A 26,368-nucleotide genomic window follows, 5' to 3' on the forward strand; every position below is an offset into this window, starting at 1 on the left:
GCAGTTGAGACTGAGGAGCCGATGCAGTTAGGCCACGGGCGCCTCACGGAGGCGGAAAGGTCAAGAAGACGCAGAGAGGGTCTTTGCATGTACTGCGGGGAAAAGGGCCACATTGCACAAAACTGTGGTAGGAAGTCGGGAAACTCCTCGGCTTAGGTGTGGTAGGGGGTACCACCCTAAGCGGAATTGTTTTACCTCCAAAACAAGAAAAAATTTTATTGCCCTGTTCCCTAAATTGGGAAGGGAAGAACTTTCCTACCACAGCATTTGTAGATTCCGGGTCAACAGCTAACTTTTTAGATTTAAGCTTTGCTTTAAGTTTAAATATCCCTGTACTTCCGGTAGGAAGACATTTATATGTTACAGCGATTGATGACACTCCTTTGCAAGGAAAGTCCCCACTGTGTCAGACACCTCCCCTCTCGCTGCAAGTGGGAGCTCTGCACAGGGAGGTCATACAGTTTTTCGTTTTAAAGATGTCTACCTCTACGGTGATACTAGGGTTGCCCTGGTTACGATTACATTCTCCTCAGTTTGATTGGGGGAATGGGCAGTTGACTACTTGGTCGCCTTATTGTACACAACATTGTTTACAGAATGTAGTTTTGTGTTCTACTAAGATTCAAGTGGAAGGAGTACCTCCACAATATCAGGAATATGCTGATGTCTTTTGTCCTAGGGCAGCAGATCAATTACCCCCCCATAGACCTTTTGATTGCCCAATAGATTTGAAACCAGGAACCATGCCACCCAGGGGCCACCTATACAACCTCTCGTCCCCGGAAAAATTGGCCATGGACGAGTACATTCAGGAGAATTTGCAGAAGGGTTTCATCCGCCCTTCAAGATCTCCTGCAGGAGCGGGATTCTTTTTCGTTCAGAAAAAAGATGGTGGTTTGCGCCCCTGTATTGACTACAGGGGTCTAAATAAGATCACGATTAAGAATCGGTATCCACTACCGCTAATCGACGATTTATTTACACAGGTTCCCGGGGCTTCTGTTTTCACTAAGTTGGATCTAAGGGGGGCCTACAATTTGATCCGTATCAGGGAGGAAGATGAATGGAAGACGGCATTCAACACTCCCAAGGGGCATTACGAATACTTGGTGATGCCCTTTGGGTTGTGTAACGCTCCTGCAGTTTTTCAGGAGTTCGTCAACGAGATTTTTAGGGAGGTACTGGGTCGCTTTGTAATCGTCTACTTAGATGATATCTTAATATTTTCTAAAAATATCACGGAACACCGCCAACATGTGAAGTATGTGTTACAAAGACTCAGGGAGAATCAATTGTTTGCGAAATTAGAGAAATGTGTTTTTGAGGTAAAGGAGATTGCCTTTCTTGGTTACATTATCTCTACATCAGGGTTGTCCATGGATCCCAAAAAGGTCTCTGCTGTAAGGGATTGGCCACAACCATCTGGGCTTAAAGCACTACAGAGATTCTTGGGATTCGCAAATTATTATAGAAAATTTATCAAGGGGTTCTCTTCGGTGGTGTCTCCACTTACTAATTTGACAAAAAAAGGGGCTGATGCCACTCATTGGTCAGAAGAAGCAGTTGTGGCATTTTCCTCTCTGAAAGAGGCATTCTGTTCTGCTCCCATATTACGTCATGTAGATGTTGCTTACCCATTTATAGTGGAGGTGGATGCCTCGGAGGTTGGAGTAGGAGCAGTATTGTCTCAACGTTCAGGACTTCAGGGCAAGCTTCATCCCTGTGCTTTTTTTTCCAGAAAATTCTCTCCTGCCCAGAGAAATTATGATGTTGGAAACAGGGAATTATTAGCCATCAAGCTTGCTTTTGAGGAGTGGCGCCACTGGTTAGAGGGGGCGGAGCATGTAATTACTGTGTACACGGATCATAAAAATTTACAGTACATTGAAAAAGCTAAAAGACTCACCCCCAGACAGGCTAGATGGGCTCTCTTTTTCTGCCGTTTTAATTTTATAATTACATTCACACCAGGGAGTAAGAACGTTAAAGCGGACGCCCTTTCTCGTTGTTTTGAACCTGAAACTGCTCCATCTCCTTCCTCAGAAAGTATTCTGTCGAAAGAGATCATCCTGGCAGCCACTGAGATAGTTGAAGACCTTCCTAGCCTCTTAAGTCCTTTTCAATTAGAAGTGCCAGAAGGGAAACCAAGAGGGGTTCTTTATGTCCCTTGTACTTTACGTCCCAAAGTGCTGCAGTTGTTTCATGGACACAAGAATGCTGGACACCCTGGCATTACCCGAACCCAAGAATTGTTGTGTAGATCTGTCTGGTGGCCATCTCTACAACAAGATTGCAAGGAATTTGTTAAGACCTGTACCGTCTGTGCCAGGAGCAAACCCTCCCGACTGGCTCCAGTTGGAACTTTGCAGTCTCTGCCCTCCCCTCAGGAGCCATGGACACATATTTCCATGGACTTCGTGGGAGAACTTCCAGATTCCAATGGAAAGACTGTCATATGGGTGGTCACAGACAGATTCAGTAAGATGGCCCACTTTGTGCCTTTGAGTGGTTTCCCTACTGCTCAAAAATTAGCAGATCTTTTTATTCAAAATATCTTTAAATTACACGGCATTCCAGAGAATGTTGTCTCAGACAGAGGGGTCCAGTTTGTCTCTAGGTTCTGGCGGGCCTTCTGTAAGGGGATGGGTATGTCGTTGTCCTTTTCATCAGGTTACCATCCACAGACCAACGGCCAGACAGAGAGGACCAATCAATCTTTGGAACAGTTCCTGAGATGTTATGTGGCGGACGCCCAACACCAGTGGGCGGAGTTTCTACCATTTGCTGAGTTCGCACATAACAATCTCAGGAATGAGTCCTCTGGTTATGCGCCTTTTCAAATTGTCAATGGGAAATCTCCCAAATTTTCTCCTTTGCCAGTGTCGACCTCTCCATTCCCTGTCCTGGAGGAGTGGCAGGAATCTTTCAAGAGGATTTGGGCTAATGTCGGAGAAAATTTAAAAAAGGCTTTCATCATACAGAAGAGGCAGGCAGATAAGAGACGGTCTGCGGAGTGGGAGTTTAAACCAGGAGACAGAGTTTGGATATCAACTCGTCATATAGCTCTGAGGCAGCCATCCGCGAAACTGGGGCCCAGGTATATTGGACCATATCCAATTTCCGAAAGGGTTAATCGTGTTACTTACAGAGTCAGGTTACCGCAGTCTCTAAAGGTGGGGAAAGCCTTTCATGTGTCACTCCTGAAACCAGCTGTTCAGGTGGATTCCCCCCCTCCTCACCCTGTCATGGTTGATGGTGAGCCTGAATGGGAGGTTGAGGAGATCTTGGACTCCAGACGAGTTCAGGGTTCAGTGCAGTATTTGGTGCATTGGAGAGGGTACGGTCTAGAGGAAAGATCCTGGGTCAAAGCAGGTGATTTACATGCTGATAAACTTAGGAGACGGTTCCATGAGCTCCATCCTGACAGGCCAGGTGGGACGTGTCCGGAGTCCACGCCTAGAGGGAGGGGTACTGTAACGAAAAATCTGCAACGCCGGATGGATTGCGGAAATATGGTCGCATCCAGTCCGGCAAGCGGACCTTCCAACGCGGGATGCGGAAATTCGTCCGCATCCGCTGCGCACACCCGTCCGAGCACTCTGCTCCAAACTCACCAACATGCTGTTCACCAGGGTTCTGCCATCTTGCCTCTAGGGGGTGCGGCCGCACACCAGACACGCCTTTATACTCTTAGAAAGCGTGTCAGCTGACCTGGAGGTCAGCTGACATTTTAGCCTGCTCTGATTGGTTGCTGCCTGGGGTGGAGACTTCTCTCCCAGGCAGTATATAAGGAAGTGCTTTTCAGTCACACTTTGTCTGTGTTTGCGATACCCTGTGTCAGCACTCAGACCTTAGACTAGATCCCAGGTGTTGAAACCAAGGACTTCACACCTAGACTAGGAGATTATTATTATTGTTATTGATTCTCTGTGTATGATTCTGTGCCTGTCTTGACTTCTCTTCTGCTTCCTGATTCTGTACTCTGCCAGCCCGTACCGTTAACGACTATTGGCTTGGTTCCTGACTATTCTCTCGTCTCACGTCTCTGTACTGTTGCCGCCTGTACTGTTGCCGAACCTCTTTCTGTCTGACCTTGCTCCCTTCAGTGGAACGTCTCCTACTGTTGGGTTATTATCTGAGGCTTGCCTCCCTGAGACGCCGGCCCTAGCAGACCGTTACTGCCAGAGGCCGAGATTCCTCCACTGCCACTTTGGGGGATCTCACACACGGGGTTCCCATTCAGAGGTAACCACACCTCTGAGGAATTGCCGTGTGGTGGATATTTCCACAACTTTGTGAATATTTACTGCTTTGTATATTTTCATGTTGTTCGTGTGTCCACTGCTTTACATCTACCCGCATTATTAGCAATTCCGCAGATTGCTATATAATCGGGTCTATCCTTGTATTATTGGCGATACTGCGGATCCCCAATAATCAAGGTTCGGGGTGTGACACTGGTCTGAGTAGATCATTTCAGGCACTTACCGTGTTAGTGAGCCTTCCGCTGATTTACCATCAGGAAGATACTTACTATTTCACTCTAACATATCTGCATTAGTGGTGATTCTGTATATCACCACTTAATCAGATATTTGTGCCTCTTGCTGACACCAATCGTTACAGCTCCTCTTCCTTCTTGAATTGTAGAGTAAGCTCAGGGAGCGCTGTAATATTTACCTGTCAATGCCACATCAGGTCTCCTCTTCCTTCCAGCAGCTGTGTGCTCTGTGCTGCTCTCCTCAGGATTTGGCGCATAGAGCGATTGGCTGTTGGGAGGAAAATAACTTCCGGTGCAGCATCGTCAGTTAAATATGCTCTGCTGCCCTTTCTCAACCGCACGCAGGGGGCATGTGGGGGACACAAATCTTCACGGGGGCCCATGATTATTTTGTGAGTGGGTGGGGAAGGCCAGGGGACATTGTTATGCCCCTGGGCTTGTATCTTTCTCCTGATGGTATGTGCCATGTGTGTGCCATCTATATACCTATGCTTTTTTTCCCTCTGTATACATAATTTACAAGGGACTATTCAGCTGTTGAGCTAGCCCATTAAAGGGAAGCATAGAGAGGTCCAGGAGTAGAGGGCAGTGACTGTAATAGACGTGCTCCTAAGAGATTTAATCCCAGCAATAAGTTATTTTAAATCGATAGTGTGACCTCCCATGTTTCCACGGTTACCCAGCCTATGGGTATATGAGGTGCTCTAAGAACATTCAATGGGCTTGATTCATCAAGCTGCCAAAGCAGTGCAGCTTAATGAGAGGAGCGTGAGCTCAGCACACGCTATGGTGCGGTAGTGCAGTGTAGTGTGCGCTGGTAACTTACGCTCGCTCTTTGTAACTAACGGCCGCTCCACTTGTCCCACCCTGAGCCCCGACGGGTCCAGTGGCTTTGTAGGACGTGATCCCAGGGCTTTGATTGACCCAATAGGCTGCCTGTCAATTGTTAGTGGGACTTAAATACATGTTTAGGAAACTGGTCTAGTAAAGTCACCTAATTAAAGCTCCAGGGTCACTTTCTACGTTCCAATCAATTATACAATTTCCTGGTAAAAAAAAACCTTATTCATTTATTTTAATATAAAACTAATTTATGACAGAATATTCAATCAAAAAAGCGACATATTTCATATCTTTATTTCCTGATGGCAATGATCGCTGGGGGTCTGACTGTTCTTTGCAGGTCACCCTAATATTGTTCCTCTTTGCATCAGTTTTTACAGATGATGCTGTTTTTATTAGCCACCCACATAACAGTGTGCTACAATCCCGCAGCTTTCAGAAACCTACATTCACTGCGCTGCATTGCTGGCCCAAATAAACTCCCTTCAACTAATTCCTTCATCAACAAAAACGATGTGGGAAGAAATGGCAATTATTTTTTCATTTTTGCACGCATCTCAGACTAAGCTTTCCCAGCATGCAGCTTGGCCTATTGACAAGCAGCGTGAACACTAATAATACAGAAAAAGAAGCAGATTTTCTGAGCATGCTATTCTCTAGACTGCTTCCATAGAAACAGAGAAATTGCAAAATATACTTAGTGAACAAACTGAACATCATCAGATTAAAGAAATATTATGGTTTAAACAAAATTCTAATGTCTGAAATGTAAGAAATCTCTCTGGTTGTGTTTTTGGGCAACATTTTATACATAAGATGCCAACACATAGGCTATGGCAGTCACCTTATTAGATGGTGCAGATGGTTCCTAACAAATGTTTTTCAGAGAAATAAGTGAATGGACAGATTATAAAACCTGATCTGATATCTCCTATTCCCTATGATATGCCATTTCCCCTTATTTCCCTGTCCTCTGCATTGACAATGTTATACATGTTATAAATATGTATACAGGAGCATTAGCTTGACTACATGTTTGGCTTCTTCCACATTCTGTGGACATGCATATAGTCTTTTGTGGCTAAGATAATACAAAGGGCAGCAATGAATATAACTCATTAAGAATGCAAATTATATCTGTTTAGTCAGAACAGTGAAAAATGACTACTGATTGATTTGTAGGTGGTTGTTATTTACATTGTTCTATGTTTCACTAAATCAGTTTGAATTATTATTAATTAATCTTGGCTAATCCTGGCATACAGTGCTCTGTTATATTATAATTGTTATGTTCCGAGGCACTCTGAGCTGTGATGCTTAGTTCATTTTGGTATTATCACTGGCCTGATGAAGTGGGCACGTCCAACGAAACGCGTTGCCCATGCTAGTAAAATCAATTTTTTCCTATAACTGTGTCATCCTGAGAAGTAAGCCACCTCTAATTTTTTTCCGGTTTTATGTGTTTTTAACCTAGTTGTATCTTATCCTGAGCACCTCTTTACTCCCGTTATATTATTATGTTGTATACCAACTATTAGCGCTTCCCTTAACACATGCATTAAGGTGCGTACACATGCTAGTCTAAACTCTTTACATATTAAACTTATATTCTAATTATTGGCTTGGCGCAATTCGTGAATCATTGCTCAGTTTTTCAGGAGATGGAATAGGGCTGAAGGAAAGCATATGACAACACTTTCAAAATCCTATTGCAGGTAGTGCAATACGAGAGGAAACAATACCCTTACTGGAGGGATAGAAGAAAATATAGAATGCCATGTGAAGCACGCACGTTTCCATGTCTGGATGTCTAGATTTCCATCCTTCCAAACTTGGGACCACACATGCAAAGTGATGGGCCGAATATCAAATTTTGGGCTCGCGAATTTTGAATCTGAATCTCCGCAAAATTTAGCGAATCTGGGGAATCTTCATCGACTTCAATGGGCAGGAGAATTTTAACGTGTACAAAGACTGTTTCTGGCCACAAAAGTGATGGAAAAGTTGTTCCAAGGGGCCCAATACCTTACCGGACGGAGATCCATGGCAAAAGTCCCACCAAAAATTACGGAGTTGAAGCAGAGTCGTGTTTTAATTGCTAAAGGGCAGAAATCACATTACATTCCTAAATTGGTGGAATGAAGTGCTTTAAAACATCCTGCGTGTGTACATGGCAATCAGGTAGTGTAAAGGTTACGCCCGCTTCACACTGACAGACAAAATGCCACGTTTAACACACCACAGTCCGCAAACAACCGCAAAGACCTTTAGTGATTTCGTCAGGTGAGCATATCTTTGTTTTTTCTAGTTGACACCTCCAGGGCATAAATGTTAGTCCTCTCAGTGGCAAACTTTGTGTAGTGGTGTGTAGTGGCTGCCGTGCTTGTACGCACAATTGTGGGAGTGCAGGCGATCGCAGTTTTCCAGCCTCTATGATCAAGCTGAGGTAGTTCAATGACAGTTATGTGACCAAAAAAACACTGATTCTGCACTGAGGCCTTATACAGGGGGGCAGTAGTGGATACTAGATGCCAGTAGTGGTGGTGAAGGATTATTGGGTTATGGCCGGTGCACTACTAGGACCAGCAGAGCAGACCTGTCTCCAACAGCACTGAGGTCTTATACAGGGGCCAGTAATGGATGCTAGATGCCAGTAGTGGTGTGAAGCATTACTGGGTTATGCTTGGTGCACTACTAGGACCAGCAGACCTGTCTCCTACAACACTTAGGTTTTACATAGGGGCCAGTGGATAGCAGATGCCAGTAGTGGTGTGAAGGTGGGTTATGATCGGTGCACTACTAGGACCAGCAGACCTGTTTTCAACAGCTAACTTGTGCACTGGCCACAGAAGAGCAATACAATAGCAAGAAAAACAATGTATCAGCTCTGAGAAGGGCTTAGCTGTTCAGGACAATGTGGTAGCAGCAAGAATCTGCACTGAGGATACAGAACACAGGCCTACCTAACTCTCTCCCTGTCACAACACACTTTCCTTTATCTGCCTAGCACTGAAGCCAAACACAGTCTGCAAAATGGCTTCTGTGCTGGCTTTCTGATAGGTGGTGGTGGTGGGGGGGGGGGGGGGGCAGGTGGGAGGGATAGCTGATTGGCTGCCATGTGCCTGTTGACTGTGAGGTAAGGGGTCAAACTATTTATTAGTTTCTGCAGTCAGGATGAGGACTATAATCTAGTAATGTCACTTGTAGAGATGCAAATAATGCTTACTTGCATGCATATTTTGTATGCTACTTGAATCTGGGCCAATTAAATGCTCTGACATGTTGTGGCCCAATTCCACACTTGCATTACATTTGTATCCAATATGAATTTACAGTAAAACCTTGGATTGAGAGTAACTTGGTTTATAGTACCACTTTCGCGAAATTCATAAAAAATAAAACTAAAAAAGATTTATATTGAACAGAATGCTAGTAGAAATGATAGTGAAGGGTTAAGAATTAGTTAAAATATAAATCACACTGCTCTTTACACATTCATGACAGCGTGAATGTGAGAGGGTCTTACCAGCAGGTTATGGGAGGCTGTACTGCAGGCTGCTAGCTGTCCAACAGCATTTCAGCTAGTAGTAAAACTGTCTCATGATCTTAGCCAGGCAGATATGGGCGGCACCAGGGGGGTGCTTTGGGGTGCTGAAGCACCCCCAAAGAAGTCAAAGCACCCCCTGAGCACCCACAGCGGCTCGCCACCCCGTTCTCTCTCCCTGCTCCTGTAGTGCTACAAGAAAATGGCCACCGCTGTCTATGTGGACATCGGCAGCCATTTTCTTGTAGCTATCTAACTACAGAGGGAGAGGAAGTGGGGAGAAGCAGGAGAATGACGCAGGAAAGGAGGTGGCGGCGGGAACGGGGATAGAGGTAGTGGCCGCCAGCTCAGAAGGATACACGAGTGGCGGCCACGGGAACAGAGGGGGGAGCAGGCTGGGGCAGCTCTACTACCTACACTGGGCCAGCTACATTACCTACACTGGGGCAGATATACTACCTACACTGGGGCAGCTACACTACCTATACTGGGGCAGCTATACTACCTACACTGGGGTAGCTATACTACCTACACTGGGGCAGCTACACTACCTATACTGGGGCAGCTATACTACCTACACTGGGGCAGCTACACTACCTATACTGGGGCAGCTATACTACCTACACTGGGTTAGCTATACTACCTACACTGGGGTAGCTAAACTACCTACACTGGGGCAGCTATACTACCTATGCTGTTTTTTGTGAAATTGTGACTTGGTATACAAGTAACATCTTGATACACGAGAAAAAAAAAGTATCCATGCATCAGGTCATCACAGCTGAGCCGATAGTTCTTCTCCGTTTGGCGCTGCAGGATTGGACTCTGAGTGTAGAGACTGAGCAAAGCAAAGTCACATTTCCTGAAATCCTCAAAAGTAACTTTCATTTGATAAGTTCCTTGTTAAAGTCACACAGAAAAAAAAAGGTTGGGGTGAGCCAACAGATGGCAATGATTCTGTCAGTTATAGTGAAAGTCTTGTTTACATTTTTATGTTATACTATTTTAATTGAACTGTTTCTGAATTGTGGAACAAATTAACTGGGTTTCCATTAATTCTTTTGGGGAAATTTGCTTTGATATGAGTGCTTTGGATTACAAGCAAATTGTGCTTGTAAACCAAGGTTCCACTGTATTTGCGTCTCATTAACCATCTCTAGTCACTTGAAAGCTGGAAGCTGGAAGCACACTTGGCAGTGCAGAAAACCATGCATTTTCTGCGCTGTTCGTTTTTCATTTTTTGCTGCATTTTTTGTTTGCGCTTACGATTGCATTTCGCATGTGCATTTTTCATATGTTTTTGGTGTGTTTTCCATTTGCGTTTTTAATTTTATTTACCTAATCAATGGTAACATATTTTTTTCTTTTAAAGCATGTGTTAAACACTTTAAAAACGCTTCTTTTAAAGTATGTGTTTTCTGTTAAATGCATTCCCCTGTGTCTCCATTGAGATACATTATGTGCATTTTACATGCGTTTTTGAAAATGCAGCAAGTTGTTCATTTTCAAAAACGCACAATGTAAAATGTACATATATGCGTTTTTATATGTGGCCCATAGACTTGCATTAGCGGAAAAAACGATAGCGTTTCTGCCTGATGTGTTTCCTGCAAGAGGGTTCCTAGCTCTGCTACTTACCGCATCCACACCTCCAGCCCTCAGCTCCGTCACGCTAGCCTTGATGTCCTCCCACTCTGCCACTTACCGTATCCACACCTCCAGCCATCAGCTCTGTCATGCTAGCCTTGATGTCCTCCCGCTCCTCCACTTACTGTATCCACACCTCCAGCCATCAGCTCCGTCACGCTAGCATTGATGTCCTCCCGCTCTGCCACTTACCGTATCCACACCTCCAGCCATCAGCTCTGTCATGCTAGCCTTGATGTCCTCCCGCTCCTCCACTTACTGTATCCACACCTCCAGCCATCAGCTCCGTCACGCTAGCCTTGATGTCCTCCCGCTCTGCCACTTACCGTATCCACACCTCCAGTCATCAGCTCAGTCACGCTAGCCTTGATGTCCTCCTGCTCTGCCACTTACTGTATCCACACCTCCAGCCATCAGCTCTGTCATGCTAGCCTTGATGTCCTCCCGCTCTGCCACTTACTGTATCCACACCTCCAGCCATCAGCTCTGTCATGCTAGCCTTGATGTCCTCCCACTCTGCCACTTACCGTATCCACACCTCCAGCCATCAGCTCTGTCATGCTAGCCTTGATGTCCTCCAAAGGGGATTGGCCCTGGAGAAGAAGACTGGAAAGTACTCCGGAGTATGTGTTATCTGGTCGCTGCCGTATTGAGCTGTAAATTCCCTGTATACAACGATCAGCTATGGAGGAGAGAGGCAGTGATTAGAGATATTTCTTTGTTTTCCTGTTCTCGAGGCATTAAGTCTCTAAGGTACACTTAATAGTAAACTTTTCTTTAGCAATACAAAGTGACATTTTTTACCTGTATTAAATGATGTAACAGTATCTACAGATAGCTGAGAGCTGTCTGTAAGATTTGCATCCTTTTATGAAAAGTGGATGCAAATGTGTACTTTTCAATAAACTTAGACATTCCCTATGGTACTCTACCTATTGCAAAACTGAAACGCACTGTTTGTGAGAACCTCTGACTTGCTTTGGTTGCAAACCGCAGAAATGTGTGCTGAAGCAAAAAACATGAATGCCTATTCTAATTTGCAAAATATCAGATAATTACTGAACCTCAAAAGGGTCTAATTTGGCGGCATTCAATAACATCAGGATGTTCAGTTATGCACAGTACAGCCTGTTTAATTGAAAAAGGAAAATCAATAAAATTGAGACAAGCAATAATGACATCGCCAGTGATTCCTTACTGCCTTTATTTATTTAAAATACGTTTAATTTAAATTTAGAGTAGGCTTCTGCTTAAGATCCATAATATAGATATATTTTCTCCTGTCATATAACCATGTTTGCCTTGTGTAGTGTTATCTGTTGCTTCAATTTCTGTAAATAAAATAATCATCAAACAAAATAATGTGTATTTTGTACAATTCATACAGTTGTTTTCTTTGTTTCCTTTCAAGTAACACAAAATATTATTTTGTGCATGGTTTGTACTCTATCGGCAGGCAACTGTTTTTGGTTTTTAGTTCCCCCTACAGTAGGCATGGGTTTGAACTTCTATCTGCATTTTATTGCTGTCTGTGTCTTCATATTAACTCAGCTAAAAACATAGGAAGAAAAGGTATTTCACCAGTGGAGACGCAGACAGCAAGAAACAGTTTAACAAAGGTTGTAACCAAGGTCGGTTCTCTCATGAAGCAAGGAGAAACATTTGCATCAGGCTCAGAAATTACAGGGGCAGCAGGTTTGTACTGTGTTTATGCTAACAGCATACAATCAGAGTAGGAGGAGAAGTGAGAGGAGAGCGAGTTGAAGAGGTCATCATTGGGGAAAACCAGCTTGTTGTGCTGTGTGAAGAGTCTAACAGTGAGTGAGGGTTCAAATGGGGGGACATCGTCACAAGTTTGTCTCAGGCAGCGATAAGTTTAGAACCAACCCTGGTTGTGACCCTTTTCCCACTCCATTAAAATAAATGTGTATACTGTTGTGTCTCATTTAGTTGGGATGAGCTTCAGACCTGGGGTACATGTAAAATTTGATCTGAACAAGATGTGAGTCCAAACTCATTTAAGATGAACTGAGAGAAAACCTATACTTATCTTGTACTCTACTAGTGCTGCTGTCAATTACTCGCACGTGGTGTGGAGTGTACTGTGCGCAGGCAGCCTGGATATTCCCTTCAAGATGCCTTAAATGAAACAGGACATCTAAATGTACGTACACACATCTGATTTTCCCAGTTTGAATGACAGTTTGATGTGTGTACGTTCAATCGTTAGACTAATAGCAGAAGTTAGCCAGTAAATGGTATCAACCTGATTCAAAACGTCTTGCTTTTACTGATGGCTAACACGGTACAATACTTTACTGATGGTGTTGGGGTTCATTGGTGCATATGGAAGGGGTAACTTGCACATCTGGTAAGGCACCATTGATGATGAATGATATACATAAAGCCTAGGAAAAACATATGCTACCATTTATTTTTTAGGTATAACCTTGCTTAATTCTGAAAAAAATGCCAACCAAATTCTAACCCAATTAAACCAGCATGGCTCTGTAGGAAAAGAATCCTGGTGCTAGTCCAGCCATATACCTGTATCACCCACTGAAAACATATGGGGCATGATGAAAATAGAAGAAGAATAAGAGACCCCAAATTGTTGAGCAGTGGAAATCCTGTATCAGGATTCACTAGGACAACATTTCACAAATGAAACTACAGCAATTGGGTCTTCTCATTTACAGGATGCTGTTAAAAAAAAGTTGATGCTATACAGCAGTAGATGCCTCATCCCAAATTTTCTGTCAAATGTTCCTGATATCGAATTCAGAATAAACATATATTTTTCCTAAAACAATAATATTTTTCAGTTTCAATCCCTACTGCATTATCTTTGTGCTATTTTCAATTAAATCTAGGGTCTATCGCATTGCCTTTATTTACATCTTACTCAGCATCACAGCTGGTAATGTGGTTGTAAAACACTGCCAAGTTACATGAATAGTTCCAAGCATCTCAACTTGCAAACTTGTTAAGGTGTCAAAACAATCGGTTGTGTCCATTGACGGCCGAATTTCCCGCTAACCAATTTTATCAAATCAATGGAATAGATCCGAAATACAGATTGATTCCATTAATTTTGTTTCTTTAATTTCCTCCTCCAGCTCAGTTGTGGTAGCGTGCCACCCATCCATCGGCACCCTCTTGGTATCAGTTACCTTTCACATCATAGTTGGTTATGCAAACTATTATCTGATCAAATTGGTTAGCAGGAATTCAGCTGTTAATGGACACGACGGATCATTTTCGATCGATTACCATGGCGATCAAAAACGGTCGATCAGCTGTGGCATTGTACCATAAATGGCCACCTTCAGATATGATTAGGTATGGTCAATTAGATGCTGACCATTAGAAGCTGATGCAAATGTTATTCTAATTTTATACAAGTTTATGCAGTTTGAAAACAGACAAAATAATTGTTGTAAAGTTTGTATAAATATATATGTCTATACTGTATATACACACACACACAGATACATATATTACCATAAATTAGCAAACAATTTTCATCAACTCAAAATTATTAGCATCTCATTTAATACCTCTATATATGAATAACTTAACCAACAATATTCTCCTTATAGAGAAGTAGTAGTAGTAGTAATAGTAATGGTGGTGGTGGTGGTAGTGATGGCGGCAGCAGTAGCAGTAGTAGCAGTAGTAGTAGTAGTAGTAGTGATGGTGGTGGTGGTAGTGATGGCGGCAGCGGTAGCAGTAGTAGTAGTAGTAGTAGTAGTATTAGTTGTAGATAAACAATAATCTCTAGATTGTGGTAGGGCTCTAAGTGTACAATGCAATTGCCTTATAAGCTATAGCTTCTATAACGTTTGGAGTGCCGAAAAATATAGTCAGCTGTTATTGTATACTTACCATGGTTGAAGATAGAGTCCCAGGCCTTTACATGGTCTGTCCATATAGATGAGTTGGTGAGCTTGAACAGGCGTGGGGGGATGAACAACATTGGGATGGTGGTGTGGAACATTAGTGTTACTGAGTCTATAAACTCTTGAGATTCAGGGTTGATGTAGTCCTGCAGAAGACCAAGCCGCTGTCCATACAGCACATAGGAGACAGCTGTCAGAGTATTACATTTATGCATTAGCACACTTATAAAAGTTTTAAACAAAATACAGTTGGATTTATTGCAATATTACAATACTATAAGCACAGAAGTCTGAATATAATTATAAGCCTTGTATTGTTGAGTTTATCAGTATACTGAAAGTGTGTCGCTTTTATTTCTTTAGTAAAGGTGACCATATATCTAGTGATTTGGTTGTACAATCGACCATTTGATTTGATCATTTTATAGAATTGAGAGAGAGCCGAGTGTGTTCCAGTATGCCCAATCGATGAAAAGTGGCTTATATTGGGTTGAATTGAACCAGCTTAGTCGATCAAGCAGGATGCAAGATATCGGTTGATTGCATAGGAATCGGCTACTGTTCACTTGTCATTTGATCGACTCTGAATCGAGTTTTGCATTCAGAGCATGTAGACTCAATATCGGTCAGATCTATTAGTGAAGGTTAACCGCATAGGATATTGTTTGCAGTGTGTGGGCCCTTAGTCGATCGACTTTCGATCAACCATACTGAAGTTGATCGATTAATAAAGTTGCTTTGTCGGTTGAATCAGAATCACTTGATGTATGGCCACCTTAACTGCTGTATAACAGAAATGCCATACTTATTCTTTGACCGTTCTGTTTCCTGTCCTGAAATGAACTTGTCATTGTTTGTAAGTGATAGCAGCATTTGGCATCCATACAGAAGCCTCCAGGGAAGTGTGAAAGGATAAAGAGACCTTTGTGGCTGATAATTATAACTATAGGTAGAAGGCAAAAGAGAACACCGACCCTACAAATGTAGGCAAGCTTAAAGTGGGTGTGTCCTGATTATAAAAGCTGTATAGAATGCCTTTAATAATGACCTCTCATTATTCAGTAAACATGCCTGGATAAAAAGCTATTCAAAATGAACACTGTTCCCCATAGCTACAAAAGCCATTGGCTCTATGGTAGTAGAATCGCAAGTTAGGTTAAGATTGAGTGACTTTTTACTAGGAAAAATAGAAAAGAAGAGGATCAATATCTAATTGGTCTGTACACAGGATTAAGTTATTTGTAGACACACATCCTGTACTCCCATTAGACTTTGGCCAAAACGTCATTCTAGAATGTTTCGGTTCCAACTCTGATGTGTCTATAAGCATTCCAAATCTTCTGTGCCCTTTAATAATACTCTGGTGACTAGCAATCAGGGACTGGTTGGGATGGTGCTGCACTTCATTATGCAGAGTCTTGTAGTGTGTCCCAGCTTTGGCTCTCTCAGTGAAAACTCAGATAGTAACCTCCATTTAGAAACTTCAATGCTGGGTTGCTGGGTGGGTTAAATGTACATTAACCTAGCAGCAGTGTATACTCAAGACAGCGTGCCTGACCAGCAAATTGTTGGCTGGAGTGCCCTCTCATTTAATAAAAAAAATACACTAGTTTCATACAAACAGCAATAAGAGATATCAACATAAGGACCAGGCAAACATACAGGTCTGCTGGTTACGCAGGCCTCCCCTCCATTCTACCACTTTGCTTTCCTTTGTAGCTGTGCCTTATGCCAGTCAAATAGAAGCGAAAATGTTCTGTCCTATTCCATGCTCCCTGCTTGTCTGCACACCCGCCTGACCGTGGAGCATTGTAGACATACGCACTTTGGAAATGCTACTCTCTCATGTACAAGTGGCACATCTTAAGTGCAAATGCCTAGAAGACTCCAGACCGCAACCACTGCATACAGCTGGACAAGTTGCATGTCCAAACAGGGTGCAGAGTAGAACAATGCATGGCTTCTGTCAGACTGATGAATGAGTGGCAAAGTAATAGTAGGAAGTGGAGACCAGTGTAACCAGGGGACTTGTAGGTAGCATGACCCTAAAATAGAAACATAGCACCCCAAGACACACACACACACACACACACACACACACATATACATACACTGCTCTTCTCTCAGCCAGCCAGCCAGCCTGTAGAAGTTGCATAAAAACTTTCCCTACACCTACAAGGAAGAAAACCTGTACCATGCTGCTGTACTTTTCCAACCCTCACTCTCTTACGTGTGCCGCTGATCTTCACACTGAGCTGATGCTTTTCTCACCTGATGCTGCCAAGCCATCCTGGATAGAGCTGCAGGGTTTTGCCTACGTGGCCGCTGCACAGTTTTATTTTAAACATTTGCTTGATTTGCTGGCCCCAGCATGCAGTGTTGATGTAAGGGGAGGCGGCAGCACCGACACCATGGCAATGGGAGCTGGAAGGATTCAGGACACTACCGGTAGTATGAACACTTCGTGCCCTGACAACCGGGGCACAGTGGGCAGAAATTCCGAGAAGTGCCTCAAATGCACCTGGCCTAACATATTCATACATGCATTCTTTATTTCTTTACTTACACTCCAGTGCGAATCGAAAAAGCTCATTGGTCATGTCAGCTGTCCATCTACCCCGACCACTTCTCTCCACCTGAGTGTAAACTCTGCGGACAAAGTCTTGCCCTACATCATCCAGAAGAGGCAGAAAACGATTCATCCCTGCTACTGACAAGACTTCTCGATTTAGCATCAGTCGCTGACAGCGCCAGTCCTCTCCACTCCTTAAAGACCATAAAAAAAATAGGTTGAAACAAAACAATAGTATGTTCGGTGTTTTAAGTTATATATAGAAAGATCAGTTTTAAATGATGTTAAAAATCTGGCTTGTTGCTCCTGTGAGTAATTTATTTGGTACAAAAATCATTGAACCTCATTGGTACAGACATAAAGAGCACGACAGGCCAAGAGGACATAGGCAGATAAACCAGTAAACACCAAGGCATGCAACTGTACAAAATACAATAAACGACCCTTCTTCAATTCACTTTTCTCCAAAGTTTTTTCCTAGGAGATAACATTTCATCTTCTGTTTAAAGAAACTTTTCAGCACTCTGCAATTGAAAAAGTACCAAAAAGTAGGTGAAAAGGTACTATCAAAATTATTCTGAGTATTTTCTAGCTTCCAAGTGGCTTAACCCTCCTGGCGGTCTAATGATTTTCGCCAGGAGGCAGCGCAGCAGTTTTTTTTTTTTTTTTTTTTTTTTAAATCATGTAGCGAGCCCAAGGCTTGCTACATGATAGCCTTCGGCGATCTCCGATCAGGAAATCCCGTTCAAAGAACGGGATTTCCTGGAGGGCTTCCCCCGTCAGCGACGTCGTGACGTCATTGGGAGTTCCGATCCACCCCTCGGCGCTGCCTGGCACTGATTGGCCAGGCAGCGCACGGGGTCTGGGGGGGGAGGGGGCGCACGTCGCGACGGATAGCGGCGATCGATCGCGGGGTGGCGACGATCGGTGTGCTTCCCCCCCCCCCCCCCCGTTCCTCTCTGGTTCCCTTTAGGAGGTAATTAATTGTATGTGTAGCAGTAATGGTAAAAAAAAATTTTTAGAGCCTAATATTGTAATTTTCAAAGTATGGGCTAAAATTGAACTCTAAAAGTGTGCACAGCAGCCATGTTAGTGTGATGTAAAATCTGGTTCATTCGGCTCTGAACAAAAAAAAGTAATGACGTTTTCAGCACTATCTTGCTATCAGGATTGTTTATAATGCTAGATACAAGTGTTTTAACTTATATTTTCCTTTTAGGAGAGTTGACCCTGCATTAGACTGTAATTAGGCGCTTCATATGTGTCGGTAAAGCACTGGGATTATTTATCCTTGCAATGAAAAAAAATAGAAAGTAAACACAGGTACATTTCTATGTATACTTAGTACTATATGTTTCCATGTTTAATTCATCCTTCCACATGTCACTTCAGGTATACTTAAGGCCAGTTTCTGATATTATTGCGACTGTCCTGTGGCAGGAGAGCCTGAGGCAGAGCTATCGCACCACGCCAAGCTTATTAGCTTCCTACGTCCAATAATCCTCCAAGACACATAGGTATAATGGATTCCCCCAAGATACAGGAAACCTTCATTCATGTAACATAAATTCCAGGACAGAGGACCAGATGATGCAATACACTAATAAGTTGTAATGATTTGCTCAGCTGCCTGTGCAGGCAGGCAGCCTTTTGACCATTGTGTAGGTTTGCATGCTGCAGGACTCTGGAAAGAAGAGCTTCTGTCAGTTTTGCAGCTTGTGCTTGCTGAGGAATTTGCATACGTTGTCATGCAAATTGCCTGGCCACATTCATTGGAGGCGTGTACTATAAGTACTATGTCTTTCCCACAATGCTTCGCTGGTCATAAGGATTTCGTCCTATGTAACACTCCTGGTGGGGTGTCAGCCTTACTCTCTGTTTGAAGATCAGCTTAGAGTAATTCCTGGAAACTGTGCTAGGCAGATTTCCCTAGTGCAGTTAGGATTGTTTATCTGTTTTGTTTGTCTGTTGCGATTGTCCTGTCCCAGCGGTGGTCGATAGGAAGTCGTTCTGATCTCTGTTCTTGGAGCATAGCTGGTGCAGCGGTTGCTACCAGCTATCTCTTCTGTTCTGTCTCCTGGGATCATGCTAGCCACTTTTCGCTAGCGCTGTGGATCCTTCTGTTCTGTCTCCTGGGATCGCGCTAGCCACTTTTCGCTAGTGCTGTGGATCCTTATGTTCTGCTACTCTGTACCTAGATCGCGCTAGCCACTTTTCGCTAGCGCTGTGGATCCTATCTCTCGCTTGTCCCTGTTTTCGTGTGTCTGTCTTGTCTGCTATGACCGCTTGCTGGAGGCTCGGTGAGGTAACCGTTAAGCAAGCGTTCGCGTCCTCTGTTTCATGTTTGTCTGTCGATGGTTAGTTAGGCGTGCTTGTCTCTATTGTGCTTATCACGTGGAGACCGCGCATAACCGCGTGCACTGTTGCGAATGAGTGCGGTGTTCGCGGTTAGCTAGCGTTTGTTGTTTTCCGCATCTTCTCATTGTATTATTTGCTGTGCCTTTGCTACCCTCGTATTCTATTCTGATCTGCCTTGTGTCACGTCTGGCGATCGCACCTCTCGCGATCGCATTTCTTTTTCGTATCTGCTGTTGTGTGTGTGCGGTCGCGGGGTGGCGACTAGATTGGCGCACACACATACAACCTGTCCCTTTGCTCGTTCTCATTCGCAATCGCTTCTCTTGCTATTGCGTTCTGCGCTTCGTACAATTCCTGTCTGGCATTTGTGGAGGTACAGAGGCTTGGTTCCTCTGCACTCCCCAGTGCCATCTGCCGACAGGAATTTCCCTCTACGGGTGCGTAGCACCTTTTGCTGGGTGCCTGCAATTATACGCTTGTGGGGGATTTTCACCGTATCAGTGCACGCGTTGTGCGCTGCTCACGGAGAAAGTTCCACAATCGTTACAGTATGACCAGCCCAACCAAAAAAACCCCAGTGTAGACGGAAATTCCGATTTGTACGATTTTGTCGAGTTTGGGTCCTGTGTCTTTAGGAGCTTTAAAAGGCTTAATTCAGAGACCAAGGCGGAATTTCTTTCTGAATGTGTGAGGTTTTGCCTGAATCCCACCTTTCAGATTTCTGATCCGTCCATGTCGGCTCTTCTGTTTGCCTATGTGCTCTTAAAAGACGATTTGTTCACCTGGACGTATGATCTGTTAAAAATCAATTCTTGGAATGGTAATCTGTATCAGTTGCTTGCAGTGATATTCTCTCACTGGTTTAAACTGCCTGGCTTACCACCTGCTCTGATTGAGTGTGTAGCTGCTGATAAGTCAGCTGATCTTTCCCTTCCATGCAAAACTTTTCAGTATGACAATCAGTTCAATGTGTCTGTTGCCACTTCAGGTTTTAAACAGCAGACATGCAAAGTGGCTAAAAAGAGAAAAACTAAAAAACGCAAGCATCGGAATAAAACACTCCCTATTGATGTTTGTAATGATGTTGTTCCGTCTCCGGCTTTTTTGCCCCAATCCAAAGCTCATGTGGATCCTGCTATAGGTAGGATCGCACACTATATTAAAGCAGTTAAAAAATCTGTTCTTGTTCCTGAACTCCACCCCTATGGAGATTATTTGGATACTGGCCTGTTTGAACCCCCATTTGCTTCCTGGGATATTGGGGCCTTGCTGGAAGAATTCGATGTTGATTGGAAAGCCTTTTGCGATTTTTACATCGCAATAAGCGAAAATGTCTTGAATGCTTGTCTCGATTCAATGTACCTTCTGATTGATTCCGATGAATGTGACAAGGATGATGTGGATCTGGTGATCTATGTATGGCAAACGATTTTGGATGAGTTGCACACACACCAACCAATTGATTCCAATAAAGAGACATCGTTGTCGGATGATTGTTCCTGCCTTTCTGGGGTAAAGCATGAGAGTCTTGACTTTGTGCAATCTGAAATGAATGAGTGTGCCGCTGTGGTTGATTCCTGTGCGAATCCTGAAGGATTCTCTCCTGACAGTGTGCAGTTTGAATCTGTGTGATCTGATGCCTGTTTCTCGGATGTTCCTGCAGATTGTGATCGGCATGAGTCTGCCGGTTTCCTCAAGGATGTGTGGGATCCTTTGTCATTTAGTAACAGATCTTTGAGATCTTCCGTCTGTGACCCTGCTATGGGGAAAAGTTCTCGACTATACAGCGTCAAAAGTAAATTTAATATGCCTAATAAAGTTTGTCCTGTTGATGTCACTATTTCTTCTGCAGATGAGTCTCTGTCTCACCCTGTTCACACCTGTAAGGGCCCGTTGCCTGGGGACAGTTGCTCCAGCGTTTCGGTCCTAGATGCCTTACAGTTTGCTCCGCAGATCGCGGAGGTTTGCGCTATAGAAGCGTCAGTTTCACAACCTAAAGTGAATTTTGATTCGCAGGTTTTGCGTTCTGATTCCTCGGATTCGACATTGTTAGCCGAATCTAAGAGTGAGACAGCGCTTCGGTTTTGCGAATCTGATGCTGAACCCTCTTTGCCTTATTCAGAGACACTTTCTCTGAACCTGCCCTGTACCATGAATAAAAACATGTTTTCCTTTCACACTGACGTTTGTGAGCCCCTTTCTTGCTCTGAGGGAAGTTCTGACTCTCCACCCTGTACTCTGGATGAGTCAATATTGCCTTGTACAATATCTCCTGCCCTGCCCCTAGAGGCTCGTCTAGGTATTGCTGCTATTTTTACCTGTTTTTCTGCAGTTTTGGAGTTGCAAGCTAGTTTGACTGCTACGCAGAATTCTGGGTGCAGTGAGATTGAAGTTAGGGAGTCAGTGTGTGTTCCAATAAATATACCTGTACATTCCCCTCATGATGATGAGATCCAGTCTCAGTTTGTGGTGGAACCTTCCCTGGGACATCTGCCCTGTTCACAAAATAAAGTTCCAGTTTTGCCCTGTAACATGGATAGTACAGAATCCTTCTTAGAAAACTTGAAAAATGATGTTCTGGAGGTCTCCGAGTTCCTCCCAAAGGGTGCAGAACGTGTAGGAGATGTCTCCTGCCCCCCAAGTCCTTCTGAGGTGTTGCCCTCTTCCGTAGGCATTGCTGCCTTGCTGGCTACCTTTTCAGCTCTGGTGGAGCTTCAGTCATGTGTAGTCAATGATGATATTGCAGTCACAGAAATTTCTGAATTTGTATCCGAGTCTTCTTTTGAAAGTCCAGTGCCTGTGACCTCCACTCATGATGATTCTCTGCCCGGTACTGGTTTTGGTCTTGTCGTGCCGGACTCTGAGGTTGGCAGTTCCCCGACATGTCCTGAGGTTTCTCCTGTGCTGGTGTACCCCAGTGTGCTCTGTGACCCAGAAAGCCCAAGTGTGCCTCGGTTACCAGCGTACTCAGATGCTTCCTCGGTGGAGACATGCTCTGATATGGCCTGCCTGCTTGCATGCCCAGAAGTGTTCCCTGAAAGTTTTGATCTTGATGGGTGTCCTCGTAATTCTGAATCCGGAATTGTCATTGATTCCATGGGGGTTCTTGGTAATTCTCCATGTGAGCCTAGTGATTGTTCTGCCCTCTTGGGATCTCTGTGGAGCTTCAAAAGGTTCTGGGAGATTCCGGGAGAAATTTTGCTTGGTACCCTAGAAAAGATCAACGGTGGCTTTTGTGTTGTAAGGGACACTTCGAACAGGTTTTGTGGCAGATTTGGTATTTTCGAACGCTCCTTGGAAGGTGGTGGGTATTGTCTGGAGGATTTCGGTAGCTTCTTCTCTGGTATCCACAGTCCTGATAAGTGTTACGCTAAGACTTGTAGTGCTGATGGGCATGTTTCGGTGGCTTCTGTTTCCGATGAGGTCGGTTTCGGGTGGACTGACTCTGGAATTGGACCTTGTCGGGCTGCCCCGACCTTCATGAGTCTTCAGTTTGAGTCTGTTGCTAATAGCAGTTTTGAGGGTCGTCTGGAATTCGACCCTGGAGGGGGGGGGGGTACTGTGATGATTTGCTCAGCTGCCTGTGCAGGCAGGCAGCCTTTTGACCATTGTGTAGGTTTGCATGCTGCAGGACTCTGGAAAGAAGAGCTTCTGTCAGTTTTGCAGCTTGTGCTTGCTGAGGAATTTGCATACGTTGTCATGCAAATTGCCTGGCCACATTCATTGGAGGCGTGTACTATAAGTACTATGTCTTTCCCACAATGCTTCGCTGGTCATAAGGATTTCGTCCTATGTAACACTCCTGGTGGGGTGTCAGCCTTACTCTCTGTTTGAAGATCAGCTTAGAGTAATTCCTGGAAACTGTGCTAGGCAGATTTCCCTAGTGCAGTTAGGATTGTTTATCTGTTTTGTTTGTCTGTTGCGATTGTCCTGTCCCAGCGGTGGTCGATAGGAAGTCGTTCTGATATCTGTTCTTGGAGCATACAGTGGAGGAAATAATTATTTGACCCCTCACTGATTTTGTAAGTTTGTCCAATGACAAAGAAATGAAAAGTCTCAGAACAGTATCATTTCAATGGTAGGTTTATTTTTACAGTGGCAGATAGCACATCAAAAGGAGAATCAAAACAATAACCTTAAATAAAAGATAGCAACTGATTTGCATTTCATTGAGTGAAATAAGTTTTTGAACCCTCTAACAATAGAAGACTTAATACTTAGTGGAAAAACCCTTGTTTGCAAGCACAGAGGTCAAACGTTTCTTGTAATTGATGACCAAGTTTGCACACATTTTAGGAGGAATGTTGGTCCACTCCTCTTTGCAGATCATCTCTAAATCCCTAAGGTTTCGAGGCTGTCTCTGTGCAACTCTGAGCTTGAGCTCCCTCCATAGGTTTTCTATTGGATTAAGGTCCAGAGACTGACTAGGCCACTCCATGACCTTAATGTGCTTCTTCTTGAGCCACTCCTTTGTTGCCTTTGCTGTATGTTTTGGGTCATTGTCGTGCTGGAACACCCATCCACGACCCATTTTCAGTTTCCTGGCAGAGGGAAGGAGGTTGTCGTTCAGGATTTCACGATACATGGCTCCGTCCATTTTCCCGTTAATGCGATTAAGTTGTCCTGTGCCCTTAGCAGAAAAACACCCCCAAAGCAAAATGTTTCCACCCCCATGCTTGACGGTGGGGACGGTGTTTTGGGGTCATAGGCAGCATTTTTCTTCCTCCAAACGCAGCGAGTTGAGTTAATGCCAAAGAGCTCTATTTTGGTCTCATCAGACCACAGCACCTTCTCCCAGTCACTCACTGAATCATTCAGGTGTTCATTGGCAAACTTCAGACGGGCCTGCACATGTGCCTTCTTAAGCAGGGGGACCTTGCGAGCCCTGCAGGATTTTAATCCATTGCGGTGTAATGTGTTTCCAATGGTTTTCTTGGTGACTGTGGTCCCTGCTAATTTGAGGTCATTCACTAACTCCTCCCGTGTAGTTCTAGGATGCTTTTTCACCTTTCTCAGAACCATTGACACCCCACGAGGTGAGATCTTGCGTGGAGCCCCAGAGCGAGGTCGATTGATGGTCATTTTGTGCTCCTTCCATTTTTGAACAATCGCACCAACAGTTGTCACCTTCTCTCCCAGCTTCTTGCTAATGGTTTTGTAGCCCATTCCAGCCTTGTGCAGGTCTACAATTTTGTCTCTGACATCCTTGGACAGCTCTTTGGTCTTTCCCATGTTGGAGAGTTTGGAGTCTGCTTGATTAATTGATTCTGTGGACAGGTGTCTTTTATACAGGTGACTAGTTAAGACAGGTGTCCTTAATAAGGGTGACTAATTGAGTAGAAGTGTCTAACCACTCTGTGGGAGCCAGAACTCTTAATGGTTGGTAGGGGTTCAAAAACGTATTTCACTGAATGAAATGCAAATCAGTTGCTATCTTTTATTTAAGGTTATTTTTTTCGATTTTCCTTTTGATGTGCTATCTGCCACTGTTAAAATAAACCTACCATTGAAATGATACTGTTCTGAGACTTTTCATTTCTTTGTCATTGGAAAAACTTACAAAATCAGTGAGGGGTCAAATAATTATTTCCTCCAATGTAGCTGGTGCAGCGGTTGCTACCAGCTATCTCTTCTGTTCTGCCTCTCTGGATCGCGCTAGCCACTTTTCGCTAGCGCTGTGGATCCTTCTGTTCTGTCTCCTGGGATCGCGCTAGCCACTTTTCGCTAGCGCTGTGGATCCTTCTGTTCTGTCTCCTGGGATCGCGCTAGCCACTTTTCGCTAGTGCTGTGGATCCTTCTGTTCTGCTACTCTGTACCTGGATCGCGCTAGCCACTTTTCGCTAGTGCTGTGGATCCTATCTCTCGCTTGTCCCTGTTTTCGTGTGTCTGTCTTGTCTGCTACGACCGCTTGCTGGAGGCTCGGTGAGGTAACCGTTAAGCAAGCGTTCGCGTCCTCTGTTTCATGTTTGTCTGTCGATGGTTAGTTAGGCGTGCTTGTCTCTATTGTGCTTATCACGTGGAGACCGCGCATAACCGCGTGCACTGTTGCGAATGAGTGCGGTGTTTGCGGTTAGCTAGCGTTTGTTGTTTTCCGCATCTTCTCATTGTATTATTTGCTGTGCCTTTGCTACCCTCGTATTCTATTCTGATCTGCCTTGTGTCACGTCTGGCGATCGCATCTCTCGCGATCGCGTTTCTTTTTCGTATCTGCTGTTGTGTGTGCGCGGTCGCGGGGTGGCAACTAGATTGGCGCACACACATACAACCTGTCCCTTTGCTCGTTCTCATTCGCAATCGCTTCTCTTGCGATTGCGTTCTGCGCTTCGTACAATTCCTGTCTGGCATTTGTGGAGGTACAGAGGATTGGTTCCTCTGCACTCCCCAGCGCCATCTGCCGACAGGAATTTCCCTCTACGGGTGCGTAGCACCTTTTGCTGGGTGCCTGCAATTATACGCTTGTGGAGGATTTCCGTCGTATCAGCGCACGCGTTGTGCGCTGCTCACGGAGAAAGTTCCACAATCGTTACATAAGTGTAGAATGTTAATTCAATGTAATAAACACAATTACTCACATTGAAGTGAACCTCCGGACTAAAAATCGACTCAGCAGCACTGAAAAGGCTTGGTGTTTCTTTAACAGTTTCACAGCATCAGAACTTTGTTTCTCTTATACAAGCCTCATTTTTAGCTGCACAGAAGAAAACTGCCCGGGCTTTTTTCCCCTGATTCTGTGCAAAGCATGATGGGATTTCGGATGTTGTTGTTCTCATTCTGCTGTTTTGGTGCAATTTTTTTTTTAACATTTTGAATTTGACATTTGAAGCCTAGCGTGTGCAGCTGGGAGGGGAAATCAGGACACAGGACAGTTGGAACTGTGTCTCCTGCTCCTTGTCACCTCCTTTCAATCAAAAAGATGGCTGCCCCCATGACAAAGATAAGATGGCAGCCCCCATGAATCACAAACATTTGCCTGTTCTTTTAAAACAGGGTGGGTAAGAGAT

General features: G+C 44.2%; 1 protein-coding gene across 3 annotated transcripts in view; it reads right to left on the minus strand.

Moving 5' to 3' along the window:
* Positions 1-26,368, minus strand: part of CYP11A1 (cytochrome P450 family 11 subfamily A member 1) — a 79,451-nt gene that overhangs the window by 19,355 nt on the left and 33,728 nt on the right. For all 3 annotated transcript variants that reach the window (XM_068272579.1, XM_068272582.1, XM_068272580.1), the window contains 3 exons: positions 17,004-17,203; positions 14,424-14,627; positions 11,063-11,217 (listed from right to left, as the gene is read on the minus strand). In XM_068272579.1, coding sequence (XP_068128680.1) covers positions 11,063-11,217; positions 14,424-14,627; positions 17,004-17,203 — 559 coding nt within the window. The remainder of the gene's footprint in view (positions 1-11,062; positions 11,218-14,423; positions 14,628-17,003; positions 17,204-26,368) is intronic.

The sequence above is a fragment of the Hyperolius riggenbachi genome, chromosome 3 (genome assembly GCF_040937935.1).
Source record: "Hyperolius riggenbachi isolate aHypRig1 chromosome 3, aHypRig1.pri, whole genome shotgun sequence".
NCBI lineage: Eukaryota > Metazoa > Chordata > Amphibia > Anura > Hyperoliidae > Hyperolius > Hyperolius riggenbachi.